Consider the following 24449-nt stretch of genomic DNA (forward strand, 5'->3'; position numbering starts at 1 on the left):
AAGTTCTCTTTAATAGTTGGCATAAATTAATCTGTGATCCCAACAATGCACATTTCCTTAAAAAGAGGAAGAAGAAGAAGTGCCCAGTCAAGCATTCCTGGCAAAAATTCTCAGCAACCAGCAGGCACCGAATTGTTTTTCAAAAAAAAAATTGGCCAGTGGGCTAAGATCTCTCTTCCACCTACCTTACACATGCATGTCAAATATGTATCATGGAAGCTTTCCTAGAAACCAAACTTGTGTATCAGTCTTGTAACTTTTCTTGATCTCTGTCTAGTATAATTAGTGTTTTTATTTTAAAATGTATGCATATGTGACAGGAAAGACATCCTACTGTAAAATGAAAAATAAAAGAAGCAGGTCACCAGAATGGAAACCACATTTCTAACTAGGTTGTGCATGTTTAAAGTCAAACCTCAACCATAAGTGGACTTCTAAATAAACTAGAGGTGTAGCAGGAGCAAACTGTGCTAACGAGCCATAAACATACTGCTGGGTTTTATTTATTCAAGACTAATTACTGAACTCAATACTGATTAGAGAGTTTACACATCTCACACACAAAAAAACCTCTAAGTGACAACTAACCACAATATGTATATATTGTAGAAACAGCCATGGCCACAACAGTAAAGGTTGTTTCATTAACCAACGTTCAAATTTACTAGAAAGCAAAATTACACTAGTCCTTTAGTAAAGTTTATAAACATTTAAAAAGTGCAGAACATCTGAAACAAGAAGAAAACAGGACATTACTTAAAAAAAATTAAAATAAAGAAAACAAATTGGGATGGGATAGGGGACTTGTGATTGCTGCCCCACTTGATTGCTACAGGAATATTCATGTTTAACTCCAATCTCAGCTGCTGAGAGACAAGGTGACCCCAGTTCTAAACACTACAATAAATTTATGCTTCATTTCGAGACACAAGTATTCAGAATCTTTCTGGGGCTTCTGTTTCATCAGCTCCCAACATATTATTTCTCCGTTTAAAAAAAAAGTTGTACTGATAATTTTGCTCTTAAAACCTCAGCACTAACATCATGTTTTTGTTTTGGCTTTTTAGTGGAAAAGGCGAGTTCCCTAAGGGATGAGATTTAAAGATTCTGTCTGAATCTTGGATTTCCAACCATCTACAAGCAAAGTGACCAAACTGTACTGAGAAAACACAGGACACACCAGACTATACGTTAATTACATTGTATGTTCTTATAAATGAAAGAATGCAGTTTCATCAGATTAGCAGCTGATTTGATAATCTTACCATGTGCACACCCACCACACTATGCGAAAATAAAACCCTAGCCCTTTTAAAACAAGTGGTAGAAAAAAAATCACAGTCACAGAAGTTGCCTTCATAAGCATTTTGAGAAGGGGCAGTGTGGCGCATCTAAACTGTACAATATAAAACATTGTAAGTAATAGAGCTGAAAACACAGAAGCAGAGTTCTTAAAAAAACAAACCAACGGTGCTTCCTTTACAGGTGATTTTAATAGGTGAACACCCTCTGAAGGTCAACCTCTGAAGATCACGGGAGCCATTGCCATACAATGCAATTCAAGCCTCTGGTGAGTTGAGGGCCGTTTGCTACACGATCTAGTTTGCTCTACTTCCTACGAGCATTTCATCAAGTGGTCATTTCTGGTGAGATCCATGCTGAGAGAGTCTCAAGATGAGCAAGCAAGTCTCACCCATTGCTAACAGAGGTAGAGAAAGTTCTGTCTGCTGCTACAGCCTGCTTTGCCCCTTTCAGCACTGGACCGGGCAGCTTCCAGTAACGAGGCGCATCCATTTTCATTTTTTGTTCAATCAGCTTGCTCACAAAATACCCTTTTCCCAATAGGCTTTTGCGATTTGAAAACATCCCAACAGTTGCGGCTGTCGGTCAAAGTAGGATGTCAACTTTCTTGCTTTGCTGTTTCCCCCTGGGCTTCCCCAGTTTGCTCAGTTGGATTTCTCTGTGCATCTCCTTCCCCTTCTGCAAGGAAAAAAAAAGTTAAGCAGTGGTGAAATAGCATCCAGACCACAGAATCACAGAGTTGGACGGGATCCCCCAAGGGTAATCTAGTCCGACCCCCTACAATGCAGGAATCTCAGCTTAAGCATCCATGACAGATGGCCACCCAACCTCTGCTTAAAAACCTCTGAGGATGGAGAGTCCGCAACCTCCTGAGGGAGTCCGTTCCACTGTCAAACAGCTCTTACTGTCAGAAAGCTCTTCCTGATGTTTAGCTGGAATCTCCTTTCTTGTAACTTGAAGTCATTGGTACAGACCAATCTGCTTTAAGCCTGAAAATTCCATGGCACTGGAAGCCATGGATGGGCGTTTGGTTTGGCTTCTTAAATAGTCAATGAGTTTAAAAAATGTGCCTGGTGACTAGCTAATTTAGAGTACATAAAGAAGAATGGAAGTTCTGTGGGTATATAGAAACGTGTGATGTACTTCACACTTGGATGTACATTGCTAGAGACATAAGCATTATGTCGTGTTATAACTGTGTGTGCCATTCAGCTTATTGTATTTAGCTGCTAGAATTATTATTATTTGTGCTCACTTTCCAACCACTCTGCAAATATTCACTAGTGCATCTCTCAGCAAGCTGTTCCCAGGAACTGCCCTCTGAAGAGCAGAGGTGGTTGCAGCCACCTCCCATACAACCTTTATTACACCAAGAAATCCCACGCTTAAGTAGAGCTGTCATAACTTGTGTCTGTTTAATAGAAACAAGTTTTTTCAGACATAATAACACAGCCAATATTCACACCCCCATACAGGGGAAATGGACAGAAAAATATTTCCCGCTGCAGCTCTGTCCCTTGAGGGGGGGTGGGGTAGTCTCACACCTCTGCATTCCTCTTTATGGTACCCAAGAGTATAGAAACCTTGCAGAGGCACGCAAGAAGGGCATGCAAGGGAAGATGTTTGCCCTTTGCTCCCTGTAGTACATGCCTTCCTGCCTAGAGAGTCCCCATGAAGCAGGTGGGCAAATAATCCAAGACCTGTAGAGTATTGTCCCTACTGTAATTACAAGGCTACTCTACTGCAGTGATGTGGATGGAAAATGTAAAAAGGAAAATCTGTTTCACAAGTTCATTAGTAGCAATCAGTGGATGCCAACTGCAAATACAGTATTAGGCAAGCTTGGCAGTTTCACTGTTTTTAGCTGTGTTTGCTAAATACAAGCAAAAATAAACATGCCAAATTGGATCGTTCTCTAGGGTAGCAGGAAATCTAAAACTAAAAGGAAACTCTGGTGCAAATTCCCAACGCAACAATTTCCAGAAACCCAAATCATTGCTCTGCTGTAGGATTTCCTGGGGTATGTTAGCTTCATGGTAGATGGTTCTGAGTTGCTAAGGTGTTGTTGGAGACCATCTCCCATCAGCTCAAGCCAACATGGCCAGTGGTCAACGATGAGAAGAATCAATGACATTCTGCACAGCAACATTTTCCCCAATCCTGTGCCGAGCAGATTGACTTAAGTGGCTCTTATTAACACCATGAAACTATTCCTCCATATCACAGAGCTCATGTCCATTGTGGAGATATTGGGGTGGGGGAAGAGAACTTCCTTCATATAAGCTGGAAAGACTGAGTGGTATCCGACTAACTCCTTCCATCAGTGCAAGGAAATCTGCTTGTGCAATGCAACTCCCCCCCCCGCTCCCCCTGTGTGGCCCTGAAATCTGTTCCCTTAACCCTCCAGAGCAGATCTGGGGAGAGCATGAGATGAGAGAGGAGTGGAAGGAAATCAAAACAGAAATCCTTGCACTGATGGGATGTGTTAGGCCACAATTGCACCATACATTTAAAGTACTAGTATACAACTTTAATATACATGGCTTCCCCAAAGAATCCTGGGAAATGTAGTTTGTAAAGAGTGCTGAGAGTTGTTTGGGAACTGTAGGGTCTGTGAAAGTAGCAGGGGTCTCTCAACAAATCTTAGCAAGCTGTCAATGGGTGTACTTTTTGAAGTGGTATAATAGTGTTTTAAATGGATGGTGTGGGTTTAGTCTTACCTGGTAACCCAGGGTTATCAATTGGACTCCTCAAAGCACATTTTTTTTTAAATTTCTCTAATCTAGGCCCACCAGTTTGGCCAAAACTGACTATCCACATAAAAGGCTAAATGACAATCCATCTGTTTTTGAAGGAGGAAAGTTAGCATATTGTAGGTGGGTTGTGGTAGCCTGCACTAACTCAAAAAAGCAGAGGAGATGTTGTCCTTTTCAGACAGCAACATACAGTATTTCATGAACTAGTCTACTATTCTGCTATGGCCTTGTACTAGACAGCAGTATATAAAATGCACCCATATGCAAACCAGCTAAAGACTAATTTTTAATACTGTATTTTAAAATTTTTGTAGCCTGCTTTAGAACCTTATGGTGAAGAGCAGGTAAGACATTTAATAAAATGTAAATAAATTAATAAAAATAAATGTGAAAAGACGTTAAAGCCCAGCGTGTTGTTTCCATAAATGATGTCCCTTGTTAATTAATTTTCTCTTAACCTTTCAGATTAGTACTTACCAGTTTTGTTTATATCAAGTTCTGATAACTTCAAGGATAGTTCACTAGAATTTCCACTTGCAGAGGACACAAGGATATCATGAAGGGCATTTCTTCTCCCGGTTCTCCCAGAAGCAATGAAATCTGCATATGTAGATTCCACATCAGTCATTGCTAACAAGTATCCACATAGCAGTACCTAAGAAAAACCAAAGAAAATCAAAAGCTACATTAGGGAGGAGGGCACGAAGCAAGCAGACAAATATGGCATATTTAAATGATTTGCACAACTGGCAAGATGATTTCACACCTTGTATCATGGAAGGCTTTGGGGGAAGGGATGGCTAACCTGTGTCCATTCAGGTATTGTTGAACGCCAGATCTCATCAGCGCCAGCCAGCATGGCCAAAGCTCAAGGGTGGTGGGAGCTGAAGGGCAACAGGTTAAAGTAAGCTGATCTAAAAATGTTAATGTTAATCTAATAATTAACATCATTAAAAATGATTTAGAGACTTTAGCTGGTGAAAAATGCCATGGCTGTCCATAAGCTGCCAGAGTGGCTGGGGAAACCCAGCCAGATGGGTTGGGTATAAATAATAAATTTATTATTATTATTATTATTTGCACAACATCTGGAAGGCACAAGGTATATCTTACTGGCCTGAGGTTCTCAACTAGAAAGAAGGGAACATTGGTTGGAGTCTGTTGGAGGGCTCCAGGTTGAGGAAGACTGCTTTACATCAATTCCAACTTCATGGTTGAATGAGGAGATCTCTATATCTGTCCTGCTTTCAAACAGAATCATACACCTAAAACAAGCCTGCTAACAGCAGGCATTTGCCTATTTTTAGCCTCTTTACTTGTGTGTGTCGTCCCCCCCTCCCCCCCGTCTTCCTTTCGATCAGACAAGAGACAAATAGTTACATGAGCCTTCCTGGAGCCAAGTGAACAGTTATTTGAGAAGCTGGCGGAAGGGGATTAGGTACAACATTTTATACGGGCTAAATATAGCCATATCGGATGTCTCTGAGCAGTTTATCCACACAGGGCTTCACACCGACAGGACTTCTGAGAATGGCATGCAGCAGGGCTATCAGCCCGAACAATGACACACTAACTTGAATGCTGCAAACAAGATCTAATATAGGGCTCAAAAATTCATTAAAAGCCACACACACACACACCAGCAGAGAAAACGTTTCTCAATAAACTCGTTAATTCTAGCTTCCTTCACATCTCCGCAACACATATAGCTAACAGACCTCATTCTAGGGCAGAGGTAAAATGATACCCTGATTATGTGGTCCTATCATACAAATGTGCGTCTAAATTCATCACCTTTGGGCTAATGTTAGAAAGAGGTGGTAATGTGGTAGCGGGCCTTTAATTACCGGTACCGGTCCGTGGATCAATTGGTACTGGGCCGCCCAAGGAACATTTAAATACAATTAAATTAAAATTATTAAATCAAAACAATCTAAATAAAATATAAACAATCAATGCCCCCCCCCTCAGCGGGCCGCGGTAAAATTATCAAACGTCAACTAGTCCGTGGCGATAAAAAGGTTGGGGAGCACTGGTCTAAACCACTGAGCCTAGGGCTTGCCGATTGGAAGGTAGTCAGTTCGAATTCCTGCGACGGGGTGAATGCCCGTTGATCAGTCCCAGCTCCTGACAACCTAGCAGTTTGAAAGCACGTCAAAGTGCAAGTAGATAAATAGGTACCGCTCTGGAGGGAAGGTAAATGGCATTTCCGTGCGCTGCTCTGGTTCGCCAGAAGTGGCATAGTCATGCTGGCCACATGACCCGGAAAAACTGTCTGCAGACAAACGTCGGCTCCCTCGGCCAGTAAAGCAAGATGAGCACCATAGCCCCAGAGTCGCCTGTGACTGGACTTAACGGTCAGGGGTCCGTGGCAATGGCAATAACCAAGATGGCAAAGTTTTTCTTCTTTGGTGTCAACAGCCACCATTCCCCACCCCACCCCTCTTTCCCAGACTGCCTTGGGCTGATAGTGTCATTTGGGATGAGGAGAAAGCACATGGTGGCTCTTGGGAAAACTACAAATCCCTCTTATGGGAAAGGAGTGCTATGCTGTCTTCTGGAGAGACTACTGTTCCCCATCCCTGCCTACAGCCTCCTAGGAAGCTAAAGGAGCACAGAGAAAGTGGGGAAAGCACAGTTCTGGCTCCTTTCAAATTATATCTGATCCAAGAGAGAAGTGTTGTCTCCATTAAACTCACCCAATGGGCCATTATTTGAGCTTGGATATGGTTATATAGAGGTTGGACAAATTTTAACAGCAATAAAATAACCCCCTTCATCCTCCACCCCACCCCACCCCAAAAAGAGATGAAGAAATAAGGGCAGATGAACTGGCGTGGCTGCAATTCACTTACAGCAATAGGAAGCTTCCCTAAAGCACCACTTTTGAATATGATGCAAGGCAAAAAAAATAAAAAAATAAAAAAAATTAAAGGCTTGTGGAGGGGGGAAAGCCGGGCTTGTGAAGAGTGCGGCCTGAGGAGAGTGTCTAGAGCAGGCATGTCAAACCTGCGGCCCTCCAGATGTTTTGGACTACAATTCCCATCTTCCCCAACCACTGGTCCTGCTAGCTAGGGATCATGGGAGTTGTAGGCCAAAACATCTGGAGGGCCGCAGGTTTGACATGCCTGGTCTAGAGGGTCAGGTATGTTTACAGTCATACCTCGGTTTAAGTACATTTCAGTTTGAGTACGGAACGGATTAATCCACTTTCCATTACTTTCCATGGGAAAGCTCGCTTCAGGTTAAGTACGCTTCAGGTTAAGTACAGACTTCTGGAACCAATTGTGCACTTAAACCAAGGTACCACTGTACATTTGGGGCCTAGGGCCTGTTTCCACACCACTGGCTTAGGCAGCTATCAGTTTCATAGGTCAAGCAGGCAAGGCCAAAACAGCATTGGGGGAAAACCACAGTGGAACCTCGGTTTATGAACACCTCGGTTTACGAATTTTCGGTTTACGAACGCCGCGGACCCATCTGGAATGGATTAATTCACTTTCCATTACTTTCAATGGGAAAGTTCGCTTCAGTTTATGAATGCTTCAGTTTATGAACAGACTTCCGGAACCAATTGTGTTCATAAACAGAGGTACCACTGTATGTTGTTAGTTGTTTGGAGCCAGTGCACAAAAGCTTCCTAGAAGGGACAGAGGAAACTGCCCTCTGTCCCACTCGAATTATTTATTGAAGCTCTGATTGGCAGCTGGAGAGGAGAGGAGTTTGAGTGGCACCCTGAAGCTGTTCAAAGCTTATTCCCAATATCTGCAGTAGGCCTATATGTGCGGCAGGCCCTTTCCTGCGACGGCTCCCTGTTTCTATTTCTCTTTCCTCTTGGTTTTAATGTATCTCTATATGGGGTTTGTTGTCCAATTGTTTGGCTGCAAGACGCTTTGGGTTGCCCTGGGCAAGATAAAGTGACAAACATTATATTAATAAATAATAATAATAATACAAATACTGCAGATAATTTGACTGTGAAAGAACATAACAGGTGCAAGGTGGCAGAGAGAGGGACAAGGGGGAGGAAAGATTTTTCAAAGGTTGCATAACAGACTTCCATCTCACTCGAAGGTAGACACAATGGTAAGTGAGAACTTAATGTTCTGTTTATCCTACTTAAAAAAACAAATTAGCAGTGAAAGAGAAAAGTTTTTGCAAATAAACAAAATGGAAGTAAAACAAGGCTGGGCTGACACTGTAGCACAACAATTGCTCTGGATTCGATGATCAGATAGACAATTTCCTGTATCAAAATTTCATACTTTGAGCCTTCCTTCCATATAAACGTATTTACCATTTGATATTTGTCTGATCCCTTTATCCAGGGATGATTTCCGAGACTTATGTGCAAAGCCTCTGGGTAATTGGGCAAAAGACCAGCTGCAGCAAGCCACTTCTCAAAAACAAATGATAACTGGGCTCTTGGTGCTAATTTCGCATCACTCCAATGTCGCCCACTAATTATTCCCTGCCAGGCTGCTGACTTACAGCAATCTGTTAATGCAAAAAGCTTATTACAAAGCCTGCTCTCATGCACTACAGAAAACTGCATCTTGCTCTGTTGATTGCAATAAGTTTCCTGGACAATTGATAATGATGGCATTACGTCATATTTAGTCAATTAAGCTAAAGAGTCACTTGTATATGGAGGATGGCAGAATTAGTAAGACTATTTTCTGAACCGTTTTTATTATACTAATGATTATACTGTTTCGTTAATGCAGGCCCCCTCAACCTGCAGCCCTCCAGATGTTTTGGCCTACAACTCCCATGATCCCTAGCTAACAGGACCAGTGGTCAGGGATGATGGGAATTGTAGTCAAAACATCTGGCGGGCCAAAGGTTGACGATGCCTGCGTTAATGGATGCACTGCTGTCTGTGTTTTAGGATGATGATTTAGATGTACCTGCCATAAATCTGCATCATCATCAGGTCCCAGGGTGGGTGACAACAATGAAAAAAATACATTAATAAAACCAGTTAAAACACTATCAATAGAAGAAAAGGGTGGATCCTAAAAATAGATAAAAATAGATATCTTGGATGTCAAAGAGGAAATGAACAGGAAGAAGAAACACTCTCTTCTGCTTGATAGATTGTGGGGATACTTATGGAGACATTTGCATGGACATCATGGAGGTACTGGTGGGCCCACTGCCCCCTCCTAGAAAATTCCATAGTTAAAGTGACCACTTCATTTTAGTTACAGGTAGGTAGCCGTGTTGGTCTGGGTCGAAGTAAAATAAAAAAATTCCTTCAGTAGCACCTTAAAGACCAACTAAGTTTTTATTTTGGTATGAGCTTTCGTGTGCATGCACACTTCTTCACACTTCTGTTCTTCTTGTTCTGTTCTTCTTGTTCTGAAGAAGTGTGCATGCACACGAAAGCTCATACCAAAATAAAAACTTAGTTGGTCTTTAAGGTGCTACTGAAGGAATTTTTTTATTTCACTTCATTTTAGTTCTACCCAGGCAAAGAACCCGTGCAATACAGTGGCTAATAGCAGGATCTGGGAAGCTCTTAGTTCAAATCTCAGCTCAGTCTTTAACTTGACAGATCTAAACCAAGGTGTATGCTTTGTTTGGGGTGCCCTATGCCATGTTGTTTCTGCTTCTTCTGGATCATAGTCTACACTTCCAAGAAGTGCCAAAGAAAGAGCAGAGGACACTCTGTATACATAAATACGGCCCAATACCTGGAAGGAAAAAAACAACAGGAAACAAGTCCTCTCACTAGAATTTTTCATTTTCTCTAAGGAAACAGAAAGCCTTTAAGGTCTATGAAGATCCCATAAAAAACACTTTTAATTTTTCGTGTAACTGCATTAGCTGGAAGTCTTAGATTTCAAAACATTTTCCCCATAGAAAAACAAACCATTTACAATAAGTGAATTGCCTAGGGTTTCCTAAAAGCCTCATACATAATTATCGTGTGAGGAGACTAATGTAATTTAAATAAAAAGATACAAGTCTTTTATAAATTCATGAGATTTCTTCAACTGCAACCCTATGTCCATATTCCTGGAAGAAAGACCCACGGAGCTCAGTGGGACTTATCTCTGAGTAGACATATATAAAATTGTGCTGTTGCTCCTACCTTTATGCTTACCTAACTTAGGCTGTCTCAAACTCCAAACCACACGCTTAAGCGTTTGGACAACTAGAAATAAAGCTTGCCTGCCATTGGCAGAAGTGATCTCTAAGAAAATAACCAGACCAGAACATGCAGACATTTTATTATAAACACTTTGTACTTGGAAGATTGTGGTTGTGTTGGAAATAGGCTAGAGCATGTTTAAGCATTAGAAGTGCCACAACTCCTTTAATTTGTACAATACCATGTCTTTCATGACCCAAGCTGGGGAGGGAACACAGAGCACATGCTTCATATGTATAAGATCCCAGCTTCAATTCCTGTCATTAAAAGGATCACATAGTAAATTTGTGAAATACTTCTGCCCGAGATTCAGGTGTGTCTCTACCAGCTATAAGACCAATTCATCCATTCCATGCTCCACCCCAAACAGAGCTTTGGCCAAACATGGGTCACTGAAACTTTATAGACCTTCAAATTGCAGATTTGGGACACAGCCATGACATGTAAGCTAATTTGTACTGAATATTTAAACTGCGGAATGTATTTACTTATTAAAAAGAAAGAACAAACATGTTCATTTGCTGGAGTTGGCTTGAAATTCGAGGAAAATTAACCATACACCCCAAGGACTTGAAAGTCAGCGAGTTGGTTCAATAATCAACACTATGATCCAGCAGGTACATCATTTTACTTCTTACTCAAATCTCTTTTAAAAATAGCAGATGGTATCATCTGACTTGGATAACCACTTCTCCTTTTATTGAAATAGAACCTGGTGGGATCTGCTGTACAGATAAGCAAGGATGCTGTGTATCAATTCTTGCTCTAGTGCAACACACTAAACATTTGTCCCTTCTTACTGGTCCCAGCTGAGATACCATGACATCTGCAAAAGGAAACAGATGCATTTTCAGATATTGGTGCTTCTTTATGGGAAGTATTCTTACATCAGGAGCTTTCAAAGCAGCAATAAAGAGCTGAAATTGAACAGTGTAAGCTTGAAACAGAACCATTAAGGAAACAGCTTTCCAAATATTTCCAGAGAACATCCCTGTAGAAATATGAAGTAGACCCTAGTGAGAACATGGAAAGACAATTTAGTTCTTTAATATGACCCAGGTCATACTAACACACACTTTCCAAACAAGCTGATTTTCAGAACTATGCTTCTCATAAAAGTATTTCAATTACTACATGCATATGAAGGTCGGGCTGCCTTGATGTCCCAGGTCAGCTGCCCCAGATAGAGCTCAATGAATGTACCTGTCAAACAATATACATGTTTCAGTGGCAAAGCAAGCATGAATTATCACTTTAAGTGTCACATGAAAAAAGTCAAGATTTGGGCAAACCACATACTATACACTATCATTATGCAAAGATACTGCATCAAAACTTTGCAGTGTTATTTAAATACATGTTGCCTTGTTCTGCATATGTATGTTAAAATGACATGCAATATTCCGGACCAGATGTAGAGGTTTGTTTTGTGGATTTATTTTACTGTCCCAAATCAGAAATGCAGAGTCGGAGATAGAGGGGGAATCAGTGAGACACACAGCAGATGGCAAGGCCATAAGTGGAGAATGGGCATGAAACAGGACCTGGGATCTTTCACAGGTAATTTGACCTGAAGCCATGGGTAGGGAAACTAAGACCTGGGGGGCCGTATCCAGCCCAATCGCCTTCTAAATCCAGCCCGCGGACGGTCAGGGAATCAGTGTGTTTTTACATGAGTAGAATGTGTCCTTTTATTTAAAATGCATCTCTGGGTTATGTGGGGCATAGGAATTAGATCTTTTTTCCCCTTCAAAATATAGCCCGGTCCCCCACAAGGTCTGAGGGACAGTGGACCGGCCCCCTGCTGAAAAAGTTTGCTGACCTCTGCCTTAAGGGATATAAATAAATAATTAAAAAGCAGTCCTGGGAAAGACCTTGATCTGCCCCAAGGCTCTGGAGGGCTCTTGTCAAGAGTAAACAATGTGACACTAGTTGGATCAACAGAATATAAGGCAGCTTCAAATAAAATCAAGGATGAAGATACAGGAGGCTGTAGAGCTCTTCCCTACATTATCTGCATTTTATGTAGAGGTTTTCAAACATAGAGGTATTAATTTCAATCCAGCACATGACTATATCTATCCTTAAGTGATTAAATCAGACAACGTTGCATGGAAATAGTTAAAGCAAAGCAGACAGGCAATGGTTATGTATTTTACAGCCCACTCCTCTGACTCAAGTCTTACTATGTCCAGCAGGTTTGCTCCCTGGTAAATGTGCATAGGATTGGCCCCTCTATTAATGTATGTCAAGAGAACTGGTAAATGCAAGAAAAAAGCTTGTTTCTCCTCCATCCCACCCTTTTGCTAGGATGAGGAACCTGTGACAGCTCAAGTGTTGTTAAACCAATGAGCCCCAACTCGCATGGTGGGTAGTCAGGAATCATGGAAATGGTAGCCCAAACAGAGCTCCCTATCCCTGAAGAAGTGTGCATGCACACGAAAGCTCATACCAAAATAAAAACTTAGTTGGTCTTTAAGGTGCTACTGAAGGAATTTTTTTATTTTACTTCGACCCAGACCAACACGGCTACCTACCTGTAACCTGTCTTTCTGTGTCATCAAACTGTCCCTGAACCCATCATTTCCAAGCTATTTCCCTTCCTAGCTCTCAGCTCTCTGTTGGAGGCTTTCAAAGGATTACAAAACTGAAGCCTTCTGCAGATGACCCATCAGCAGTGGCCCAAAAATTAATGATTAGTTACAAAATAGGATTTTAAGCAAGGAGTGTGAATATGCCTTTAAGCAAGGTTGTGTGTGTGTGCACACGCGATACTGTTTTATATGAGAAAAAATAAATTCACATGGAGGAAGTACTCAGGAAATTAACAGAGGATGTGCACATTAATGATATTATCCTCTAAGGATGTTTCAGAACCTACGACATTTTTCCGGGGGTGGGGAATCTCTGCAGCCTCTTCTATATGAAATGTAAAATAATTCAGCTGGGATGGGTGATCTATCAGCTGAATAATACTCCTAAGAGCTTTATGGTAACTGTCATAGCCCTAATAAAGGGCTTATGAACCTTATATAGAAGATTCCTGTTTAAGGAATGAAACAGCTGACAGTCAAGGAATGCCCACTGTAGCTTTCATTTAATTTGCTTGGTCCTGAAATGGCATATGAACAACCAAGTTTTAGAATGAATTGAATTGTGTTTATTTCTCATTGTTTTAAAATTTAAAAAGAAAATAAACAAAGTGGTCAATCATTTTTCATGTATTATTTTTAAATATCATTTTAAGCAGGAAATTATATAATCCAGAAGAACTCCCAAGTCTGATGATTTGCTCCATTTTGATTTGAATCTGCTCACAGAGCTGAACCCAAACCAGCAGCACCCATACACAAAGGGAAGATCTTAACAGGAATAATAATTAGAATATATTAATTAGAAAAGGGACCTGGGCAAAGTGGGGGGGAAGCCCAAATAGCCAGAAACAAACCAAAACAGTCACACAAAAGACTCAATGGCATGAAATATAAACTAAGGGAGTGTACAGACTGATGATCAGGATTATAATAGAGAACCTTGGAAAGAAGAACAGAGGAAGAGAGACTTGGAATTATAGTTGGAAGGGGCCACAATGGTAATCTATTCCAAACTACTACAATGCAAGAATCTTTCATCCAACGTGGGGCTCGAACCCATGACCCTGAGATTAACAGTCTCATGCTCTACCAACTGAGCTATCCCAGGTAGTTCTGTTGTTCATCTGTTGTGCACAAATAAAGCACTTTCTACTCTTTTCATTTGCATTGCTGCAATCTTTGTTATTTAGGAATGGGGAAAGATAGCAAGATTAAACCAGATGCGATACCGAACTGTCATCCAAAACTTCATTCATTGGAAAGTCAAAGAAACCCAGTATGGTTGCACAGCTGTCAGAAAGATTCCTTTTTATTGAAGCTTATGAGAGAACATTTGAGGGAGATACAGTTTCATGGGCATGGAGGGCAAGGGCATAGATGAAGCTCTATTTGCTAAATAAATATCTTTAAACATGGAACCTATCTGGGCCACCCATTTTGGTGTTGAAATTAGCACAACCATCCTACTTGGCTTGCTGCTGCTGGCCTTGCGATGGAATGTAGGTCATATTTGTTCTGCTAGACTGGATGCTGTCTGAGCTTATAAAAAAGCTGTCACACCAAATGGTCCTTCTAGCTCAGTATCAGCAGCATCTCCCCACGGGTTCAACATGAAGGAATTCCCATTATTGCCAAATGAAATCAATAAACCTGGTCCATTAATGCATGATGAGGACATTAGTGACAGCTAAGCTGTGTACCTCCCCATTTCCCATTCCATCCCACCAACAAGAGAACAACTCTAAAGCGTTACCCTCCGATGGGCAATGCCTGTGGGCAACAGATATCAGAAGCCTTCTTAACCAGGAGTCATTGATTGCCCTCTACTAAAAAACAAAAACAAAGCAAAACTGTAAACACAGAGGATTTTACTCATTTGGAAGGCAAGCAGACAATTCATAATGAGGCTCTAATAAATGTGGCGACATTTGTGAAACTAGCTTAACAGCTCAGCAATTGTCTGGATTCACAAATCGTTAGGCTTTTAAAATCATGACCAGTGCTGTCCTTTTTCAGTGTGGGGCAGTACTTTTTGTATACTAGAAAACTTATGGCAAAAGATGAAGGAACACACACAAAATAGGTGGGGCTTTCTGAGAAAGTGGGAAAAACCACTTTTGATTCCATAGGAAGACATCTTACACCAATTTTTTAAAGAATCCTTCCAGTAGCCCCTTAGAGACCAACTAAGTTTGTTATTGGTATGAGCTTTCGTGTGCGTGCATATCTGAAGATTCTGGTATTTGAAGAAGTGTGCATGCACACAAAAGCTCATACCAATAACAAACTTAGTTGGTCTCTAAGGTGCTACTGGAAGGATTTTTTTTTATTTTTTTTCGACTACGGCAGACCAACACAGCTACCTACCTATATCTTATACCAAGTCAAACTAGCCCAGTGTTGTCTACTCTGATGTGCAGTGTCTGTCTAGGGGCTACCATATTCCCTGGTACCTGAACCTCTAAAATAAAATTAAAAAATTCCTTCCAGCAGCACCTTAAGAGACCAACTAAGTTTGTCTTCTGATATCAGAAGAAGTGTGCATGCACACAAAAGCTGAAGAAGCTTTCTTCATGTTATCTGAAGATACCCTGTTCCCCGACAACAGGGAAAACAAATTTGACTAAAGTCCTAGAGAATAGCTGCCAGTCAGAGCTAGATGGACAAATGGTCTGACTCAGCATAAGGCAGCTTCCTATCTTCTTATTCTGTGTGTACAGATAGAAGAAATACATAAGGAATACCTGCTCAGAGAGGCTTATGCCTCACTTGAACATTTGTCTTTAGAACAAACAGCTTGCTTGTTACTTATCTACACACCTGTATCCCGGACATTCCATTATAAGTGAAGTCAGTGGGATTTTGTTTTGTTTTTTCCACCAGCTAGGGTAAAGTCTTAGCCTCTCCACTTCTGCTGTTAGGCAACTACGCAGCCTAGTTAAGACAATTATTATTTCATCAGTCTTTTTAGGTCTGTTTCCAGCAGAAATAAGTTTACCGCTTCATTATTACACGGATCATTAAAGTTCCCACCGCAGTGGTGGACACAGACCAGCCTGAAAATATATGTGCACCAGCTGAAAAACACAGGCAAAAACTGAAGGCAGCTGGTCTTACCATAATTATGTCACCCTATCTTCCGGCAAGCGACTCAACATAGTGCAAACTTATATATAGAACTTATAACAGCTTAACTATTGCAACATCCCAAGAATCTTGGGAATTATGGATGGTATCCCATGTTTTCTGTCCCCTGATGGAAGGAATCTGCCAACAGAACAGGGGAGGGAGGAAATTTCTGTTTATTCCCCTTCCTCCCACATACTCCTAAATCTGTTCCAGAGCCGATGAGGAAAGGTGCATGGAATCGCCAGGAATTCCCCCACACTGTTGACCAGTTCGTTCCTATAGCTTTGTGAGGATGGATACAATGCTCTGTTAAGAGACCCCTAGCTCACATTTCCAGGGCGCAAAAGGAATATTAAAACCAGTACGTGTCTGTACTATTGAGGTAATAACTAAGCATGGGCATGAAGTAGAGAGTCAGAATACATCTTTTTCTCTGGGATACTTTCAGCATGGCAAAAATGAAGCAAATCAAGCTTCTCTAATGACACTTCCATGCAGAGTTTATTTCATGCTCACATATGACTAACTGCTTGTCAGAAGTGGGCTCCCCTGGGTGTTTTATCTTGTTGCTCGATATACCCACAGAAGAAAACTGGCCTCTATGCCACTCCGCAACCGATCAACCTGAAACGGATTTCATATGTGCAGAACATTTTTAGCCTTCCACTGTCAGGGGCTCAGAATAAATAATGCAGATACAACATGGTGTTGCAAATTAACAGCCAATGTCTTCACAACCTGCTGCTGATGCTAGATATTGTCTTCCTGCCCATCCTGCCCTTTTTGCTTTTTTTGATTGCCGTCAAAAAGGTCCCTGTATTGAGCTACTCTCTAAATCCTGGCAGTTAAGATGGAACTTCTGCTAGATGGAAAGAATAGCACAGTGTTAGGGCAGCTGTTGGAGCTCTGGCAAGCATGCAGAGGCAGGCCTTTTCTTCCCTTCCTCCAGCCCTGGACTCTGGCTGCCAAGATGGATGACTGAATGTACCTTCCCATTTAGAGGCTATGAGTAAAAGATCAGTGCCTCTCGGGAACAAGCATGCTCCTGACAGCATTGTGGAACACATGGAAGTTATTAATATTGTTATGCACATACCACTCACCTGGAAGTACTGAGTATTGGGCAGCATGAGAACCTAGGAAGCTGCCTGATGAATCAGACCACTGGTCCACCTAAGCTCCGTACGGTCTACACCAGGGACAGAGAACCTCATTCTCAAGAGCCAAATGTAGCCCTCTCTATCTGGCCCTCCGGACACCACCCTTTCAGGCCACATCAGACCTGCTCCATACCCTCTTTGCGGGCTGCTGCCTGGCTGAAATGGCCCTTGCTTGCCTGGATTAAAAGGCATGGTGGATGTATAAACATCTACCATCAAACAGAAGCAGCCAGCATAGTTGCAGGTGCCTAGGCAGCTAGTTAGCGGGGCAGTGTTGTTGTATTCTTGTACATTAGGAGCTGATGAACCGAGTGCTTTGCCAATAAAGAACTGAAAATCCAGTCGCTCATCCTCACTGTCTGGTCGAGTTTGGGACAAGGCCAAGAAAGCCCACCATGCTAATCTACTTTCAGAACTCAGTTATCACTGAGCTACTGGGTGATTGTAGGTGGAGGCCAGGGTTCCGTTCAAATAAGGCAAGCCTGTTTATGCACTTTAAAATGTTCTCGCTTAGGGGGATCTGAAATGCTACTAGCCCCCTTCTGCACCTCCACTTTGATCAGGTGCATGAAGCACTGAAGGAGATGGTTTGCTACATCTGTAAGAGGATCTGGCAGTTCTTATATAGATGTTAGAATGTGCCCAGTAAGGATAGTTAGGGGCTGCTTCATTTGCAACCCAAATATGTCCATGCACTGCCGCAAGTGATTGGCCCTTCATAATCATGGCTGCCTGCCAGAGCTACACCTCCAAAGCAACTGAACTCACTTTGTAACATTTGCCTTGATATACTGAGACACCTGTCCCTTCTGTTGTCCCACATTGCAGTGATGCAGAAAAGGGCTGTAAACTGAGTGGCAGAGTACATGATTTGCATCCAAAAGTCTCCAGGTTCAATCTGCAGCATCTGTAGGAAGGATTAGGAGTTGCCCATGTCTTAACCTTTGAAAGGCTATTTCTAGTCAGTTCTAGCCAATACTGAGCCAGATAGACCCATGGTCCGAGGCAGCTCAACTATGCTCCTTTCTGTTTCTGCATTAGCCTACTGGAAATTGTATGCCAGGGCCGTAGCATTCAAAAGCTGCAGGAAAATCAATTCTCTTTCTTCACTTGAGTGTTTCCAACAGCAAACACTGCTGAGCTCTCACAGCGCTGTGTGGTCAAGTGTGTGATTAAGCACAATTATATCCAGGAACATTCTCTGTAGTATTCACAGGAACTACCAAAGCAGGCCTATTGATTCATCTCTCATGCACATATAACATCATTTAGTTGGAAGCAAACAAGAGGATGCAAATCTTGGCTGAGAGCCCCACTGAAATCAGTGTGACCTTTCCCCCACTTTATCATTACATTTATATCTCACCTTTCATCTAAGCATAGCTGCCAAGTACCCCGTTTTCCCCAGGAAACCCCTGTTTTTACTTACCTTTTCCCGGTGGTCCCCCGTATCACTTCGTCTCCCGTTTTTCTCTGTTATTTTCTCCTGCCGGCGGCCATTTGTTTTCTTTCCGATTTGCCCTTCTATGGGCACAAAAATGGCCGCCGCCAGCTTCAAAAGTCGCATCTACACATGTCCGGAAGTGCATAGACGCGACTTCCAGTGTTGGCGGTGGCCATTTTTGGTGCCCATAGATGGGCGGAGCGACACTGGAAGTTGTGTCGACGCACTTCCTGACATGCGTACAAGCGACTTTCGAACCCGGCGGTGGCTATTTTTGGTGCCCATAGAAGGGCAAAAGCGACACCAGAAGTTACGTTGACACAACCTCTGGTGTCACACGGCTGCCAGTCCCGGATTCTGCAGAAGGACTTGGAAGGTAAGCATCTAAGTAGCTCAAGATGCCTTGCGTGGTTCTTCCCTCTCCCCATTTTATCCTCACAACAACCCTGAAAAGTAGGTTAAGGTGAGAGACTGACTGGTCCAAGGTCACTCAGTGAGCTTCATGGCTGAGTGGAGATTTGAACCCTGATGTGCAAGGTCCAAGTCAAACTTTCTAACCACTGAACCACACTGACTCTCTTGAGTAAACATGTATAAAAACCAGTCTGCAAAGAGTAATCAACCATTAGGGTGGATTATGAGCAATATTAACTATGCATTCCACATATTAATTTCCATGTGCATTATATTTCACACATTTACTTCTAGAGTATATTTCATATATTAATTTACTCATGGAGTATATAGTTTCTGTCTTGCACCAAAAGGAAAGGAGAAGGGAAAACACACACTCATCATAAAAGCTAGATATTGACAGCTGAATGCGACCTTGCTTGGCACACATGCTGCGGTACTTCCTCACTACAGAACTATTTGAAGAGCAGCTTTGCTTGAAGTGGCTCCCATTCAGAAAAGGAAAAAGGTGAAACAAACAAGCCCACGTAGACGTAACTTTTTAAAGGGCAGCAACTGCTGAATTAATTGGCGTTTGTACAACTGGGTACCATTCGAGCCGAAAGATATACATTCGCATTAAGCTCTACATGAGTTCAACATCACATGAACAGCACGATGTGGGAATGTTTCTATCTATCTATCTATCTATTGCGGGGGAGGCAGGCTGGGGGAATGGGAGAGATATTACACCTGTTTTCCTGTAAAAACTAAAGACCGAAGTTTAATGGAACTATATTGGGTTGTGTTCAATGTAGTGCTAAGCAGATTGTTCCACCAGTCCAAGCGTTTCTTCAAGCTCAACACAATGATCTCCCCTCTCCTCCTCTCCCCCTGTATGCTGTCCCAGGGGTTCTCCAGACCCTCTGGGACAGATCTGAGAAGGGTGCAGGGGCACATGGTGGGGAGAGGACAGAGAGAAAGTCCTGCTCTGCCAGTGGGGAAGCTGGGTTCTGCTGGCGTAATGATTTAATTGAATGCAGCCCATTGCAATGTGATCACCATATGCCCTGAAGTAAAGGCTGGTTGCTTTCTCAACCTTTGCACAACCTTCCCCTGAACATGGTTCTGCTCTTAGGATATTTCCACCAGCAAAAGAGAGGGAGAGCCAGTTTTCACTATTATCCCTTCCCTCTGAAGGCCCTTTTACTACTCCTGACAATCTGCTCTGGAAGGTATGGCCCCATCTAGAACAACATTGGAAGACAGTGGAAGGATCGGCAGAAATGGCCTCTCCACAATGTGAACCTCCACTGGATCTGAATCCCATCTGTGAATGGAAGGAGCCCTTCTGTCTGTAGGTGTCTAGTTAGGATCCAAACCACCATTTATTACATTTATACCCAGCCTTTCTTACATGATGGAACTCATGCTGCTGTGCTCAGCTGGTCTCCCATTTGGGGACTGAAAAGAGCCATATCTGCTTGGCTTCAGTACAGTAACTGTGTGCTTTCACAACATGGTAGAGACTGTAGCATCAGCTGGAAACTGATCAATATTTGTTGATCAGGGAAGTCCATACTAGCTAGACCTGGGCATCTCAAGTTCCCAGTTATTATCACTCTACTTGAAAGATCACTTGTGGTGAACAAGGTCTTCTAAAAACACAAACACAGGTTGTAGGGAAGTTGGCATACAGAATGTAGCCAAAGGAAAAACAAATCTTGAGTTTAACAGCTGGAGACTTACATAGATCCAAGCCCTACACACCATTTGTTTCCCGGAGGAAGCTGTGCTGTCTTAAAGGCCTGCATTGTGCATAAGGGTTGGCTGCCTGCTCCCCCATACCTAGCTTGTATTTCCTGTGAAGATGACTGATGAAGTGGTCCCCTGCAGATTGCGTCAGTTAGAGGATTCTAGGAGTTACTGGCTGGATCACTACAGGTTGAAAATACTATTGCTGAAATCCATCTAGGAAAAGATGATTAGAGCTACCCTGCTGTCAATGGACTCCAGTGCCACCTGCTGAAGTTCTCTCTTGCCATGAGTGCTGCTGCCTATATTGTTGATCTCTTGGTGATCCACTGTTGTCAGCTGAATAAACAACACTGCTTGCTCATGGCTTATGAGTGGGTGTGTATTGTGGGAAGGCTGCTACTCATAGACATCCAAACTGGAGTCCCAGAATGTAATACAAATATACTCTAGATACTGTACTGAAACTGGTCCCGAATGCTGACTCAAGGGTTACACAATACAGTGGTACCTCAAGTTACAAACACTTCGGGTTTCAAACACTTCGGGTTACAAACTCCACTAACCCAGAAGTAGTACCTCGGGTTGAGAACTTTGTCCCAGGATGACAACGGAAATTGCGCGGCGGCAGCGAGAGGCCCCATTAGCGAAAGCACGCCTCAGGTTAAGAACGGTTTTGGGTTAAGAACGGACCTCCGCAATGAATTAAGTTCGTAACCCGAGGTACCACTGTGGTTTGTAACCCAAAGTGTTGTAACCCGAAGCGTTTGTAACCCGAGGTACCACTGTAGATTGGAACAGGTTCCAACAGCAAAAACTCAAAGATCCATGTTATTTTTAGTCTCCGTTTTACTGCCCTCTCTCAAAAAAGACTGAAAAAGCAGAAATCGGGCCCTCAAATGAGAAGCTAGATAAACCTGCTGAGATGATGCAACAAATATCTAGGAGAGAACAGTTGAGACTAAATATTGGGCCTGGTCACACTTTTATACTGCTGCTAAATGTGAAATCAAAAACTACTTCATGACAGCACTATTTTTATCCTTTATGACATATACACTACACAACTCTGCCATTAAACTGATCTGCTTGGGAAGAAGATTTACCCGTCTAATTGATTGAAATGGCAGCACATTTTTTGGTGCTGCACAAACAGGCTAGTTAACAGCCTATAAGTGGGATCGCAGGAAGGCACAATTTGCTCCAAAAGGAGAGCTATAGAGAAATGTGGCATTTAAGCCAGATTGGACATAAGATTAAATATGTGACTTTTCCTTTGCGAGCATCGTAATGGGTTGATTTTAGTCAGGTACACCAGAAGACTCGCAAGAATAATGTGGTCATACCACTGTAATGCCTCTGAAGCACTATGGGTGAACAAATGGGAATTCCTTGCCCAGAGGAAATGTTTCCAGAGCAGTATTATCTTTAAAATAGAGAACTATCAAAAAAGGGAATTGTGACCAAAGGGTTGATGTTCTCTCCAATACAGGCAGAGTTCAAATGAGTTATGAGGGCCACAGACCTAAAAAAAAACAATATGGAAATTAGAAAACAATGCAAATGAATCTTACTCCCCTACGTCACTTAGGACTAAGGCAAGACATACTTGTGACATGCGGGAAATACTGTCTCCCTCTCTACACCAAATCTTAAAATGATTTTTTTCCCTAGAGGGTTCATACACATTTCCAATTGCCCTTTGCCTAGAAAGCATGAGTCCGAGCGGTTTTCCGCTTGCCCCGTGCTTTCTACGCCATGGGTCCAAGCAGTTTTGCCTTTGCCCTGCTTCCCCCCAGAAAACAAACTCTTTAGTGATAAATCAGAACAAATGGAAATCTGCAGAAAACTGATTGTTGCTTGTTTCAACTTCGTGCTAAAGACCGGTTGCCTTTCATCTCAGAAATGGAAGTGCCAAAGCTGAAACATTTGTAAAGGCTCTGGGATCTTCCAGGATAAGAACAAAATGATGTGACATAAAATAAGTGCCTGCGATATGAACGGTGAAAGACAAATGATTGCAGTTGATATTCAGCTAAAATAATTCTAAATACAGTGTTGACTAACAGTGAGTAGGTCGCCCATTCTCTCTTCAAATAATTGAACCTGCATTTGTGACCATTCAAGCCAAATGCACCCCATCAATTGTGCCTGCCAGACCTGACATTGCCAGCTCATTTCTTGCCTTTGTCGCCAGCAGCTCTTCCATGCCCTCTTGCTATTGCATTGCTTAACATTAACACCACATTATGATACTGCATAATTCACGCCCTTGATCATGCCATGTAGCTTTGTAATGTAGCATGTGTTGAGATTAATATAACACTGCCCTCCCCCATGTAATTCATGTTGCTTTCACATCCTACATGCCCACACTGACAACAGTTATCGACAATGAACAACATATTTCTTTGACAGGTCACTGTGAAGCATGAGGCAGAATATGAGAGCACTATATTCTTGTTGGAATTTTCTACTGTTATTCTGTTTGACCATCCAAGCACTTCCAGCACTAGAACTCGCCTGTAGAAACTATTACAAAGGGAGGTTACTTAAAATTCTGAGCCGAAGCTTGTTGTTCATTCAATCTTTTTTCCATGTGTACTCTCAACCCACTTTTTCTTCTGAAGAGAGACTGAAATTTCTACATGCTCTAATTCTTCTATGATTTAATGAGTGTCGCTCTATTTTCTGTTTGACTGTTGCCAAGCTTTCCTTCATCCACTCTCATCTAGCAAGTGCACCGCACAAGGCCAGAAAGGGGTGAGGGGAAACATCCCATTACCAAAAAGAAAAGACAGATTTCTCAATGGAAGCATTTCGTTGCATACTTGTTATGCGGTAGACTATAGAAGAACAAGCCTTACTGAGAAAACAGCAGCATGGCTTTGGTATAGAACCATGTTTCGACAATAGCTTACAGCTACTTGATGGCATATACAGTCATGAGACAGGAAGATGTGTACACTTGGATTATACAAATTCCTTATCAAAGGCTCATGGTTGGGATAAGGGGATGAGTTCTCTTATGAGCACCAACCTTTCCACTAAGCAGCCATTTTGATAGGAGGATTCAACAGTGCTTAGTTAAAGGAATTTGCTCCCCCAAGAAGTGGTGATGATCACCAATTTGGATGGCTTTAAGAGATTCATCAGCTGAGTATCAGTTGCTTTGCTTTAGGCATCTGGTTGGCCACTGTGAGAACAGGATGCTGGACTAGATGGGCCACTGGCCTGCTCCATCAGGCTCTTCTTGTGTTCTTAGTATTCCCAAGGGTCCCTTTCCTGCCTCTGACCTCCATTTCTATTGACTTGTACAGATGCAACACCGCAGGAGCAGGGGACAAGGTTTGAAGGATCACATTCTCTCTTCTCTGTCCGCTTCAGCTTGGCTCACCCATGGCTATTTGGAACGACCACACCAAAGTTAATCACATGTAAACACTAACTAGGGTTAGCTCCTTTCCAGGATTTGAAGCCTATTACTCCTAGAAGAAAAGGGTGTTACAAGCGACAAAAGCTGATATTACTGTGGAATAAGATGAGCCATAAATGTTCTCTATGAATAGAATTGACACGGTTGCAACTAATATCGACACATTTCATCGTCTACCAAGAGCGGCTTGTCTAATTAGAATGTCTATAACATTATTGGATCAAGTGTTAAGTGTGTAAAGTCAGAGAATTATTCCTGCTCAACCAGTGGAGTTCGTTTAGTAACCAGACATGGTCATCACAAATAACTGAAAACTTGGG

General features: G+C 42.2%; 1 protein-coding gene and 1 non-coding gene across 5 annotated transcripts in view; both read right to left on the reverse strand.

Annotated features, from left to right (window-relative positions):
• Window positions 1-493: 493 nt before the first annotated feature.
• The window catches only part of PKIA (cAMP-dependent protein kinase inhibitor alpha), a 37863-nt gene continuing 13907 nt past the window's right edge, over window positions 494-24449 (reverse strand). For 3 of the 4 annotated variants that reach the window (XM_035125292.2, XM_035125294.2, XM_035125293.2), the window contains 2 exons: window positions 4536-4713; window positions 494-1980 (listed from right to left, as the gene is read on the reverse strand). In XM_035125292.2, coding sequence (XP_034981183.1) covers window positions 1901-1980; window positions 4536-4713 — 258 coding nt within the window. In that variant the 3' untranslated portion in view covers window positions 494-1900. Of the gene's footprint in view, window positions 1981-4535; window positions 4714-4863; window positions 4958-24449 lie in introns of those variants that run through there. The other variant, XM_035125290.2, reaches the window with a different exon arrangement.
• TRNAN-GUU (transfer RNA asparagine (anticodon GUU)) lies at window positions 13848-13921 on the reverse strand. The gene has a single exon. It is a non-coding gene; the product is annotated as a tRNA-Asn (tRNA).

This window comes from Zootoca vivipara, chromosome 8, assembly GCF_963506605.1.
Source record: "Zootoca vivipara chromosome 8, rZooViv1.1, whole genome shotgun sequence".
Taxonomy (NCBI): domain Eukaryota; kingdom Metazoa; phylum Chordata; class Lepidosauria; order Squamata; family Lacertidae; genus Zootoca; species Zootoca vivipara.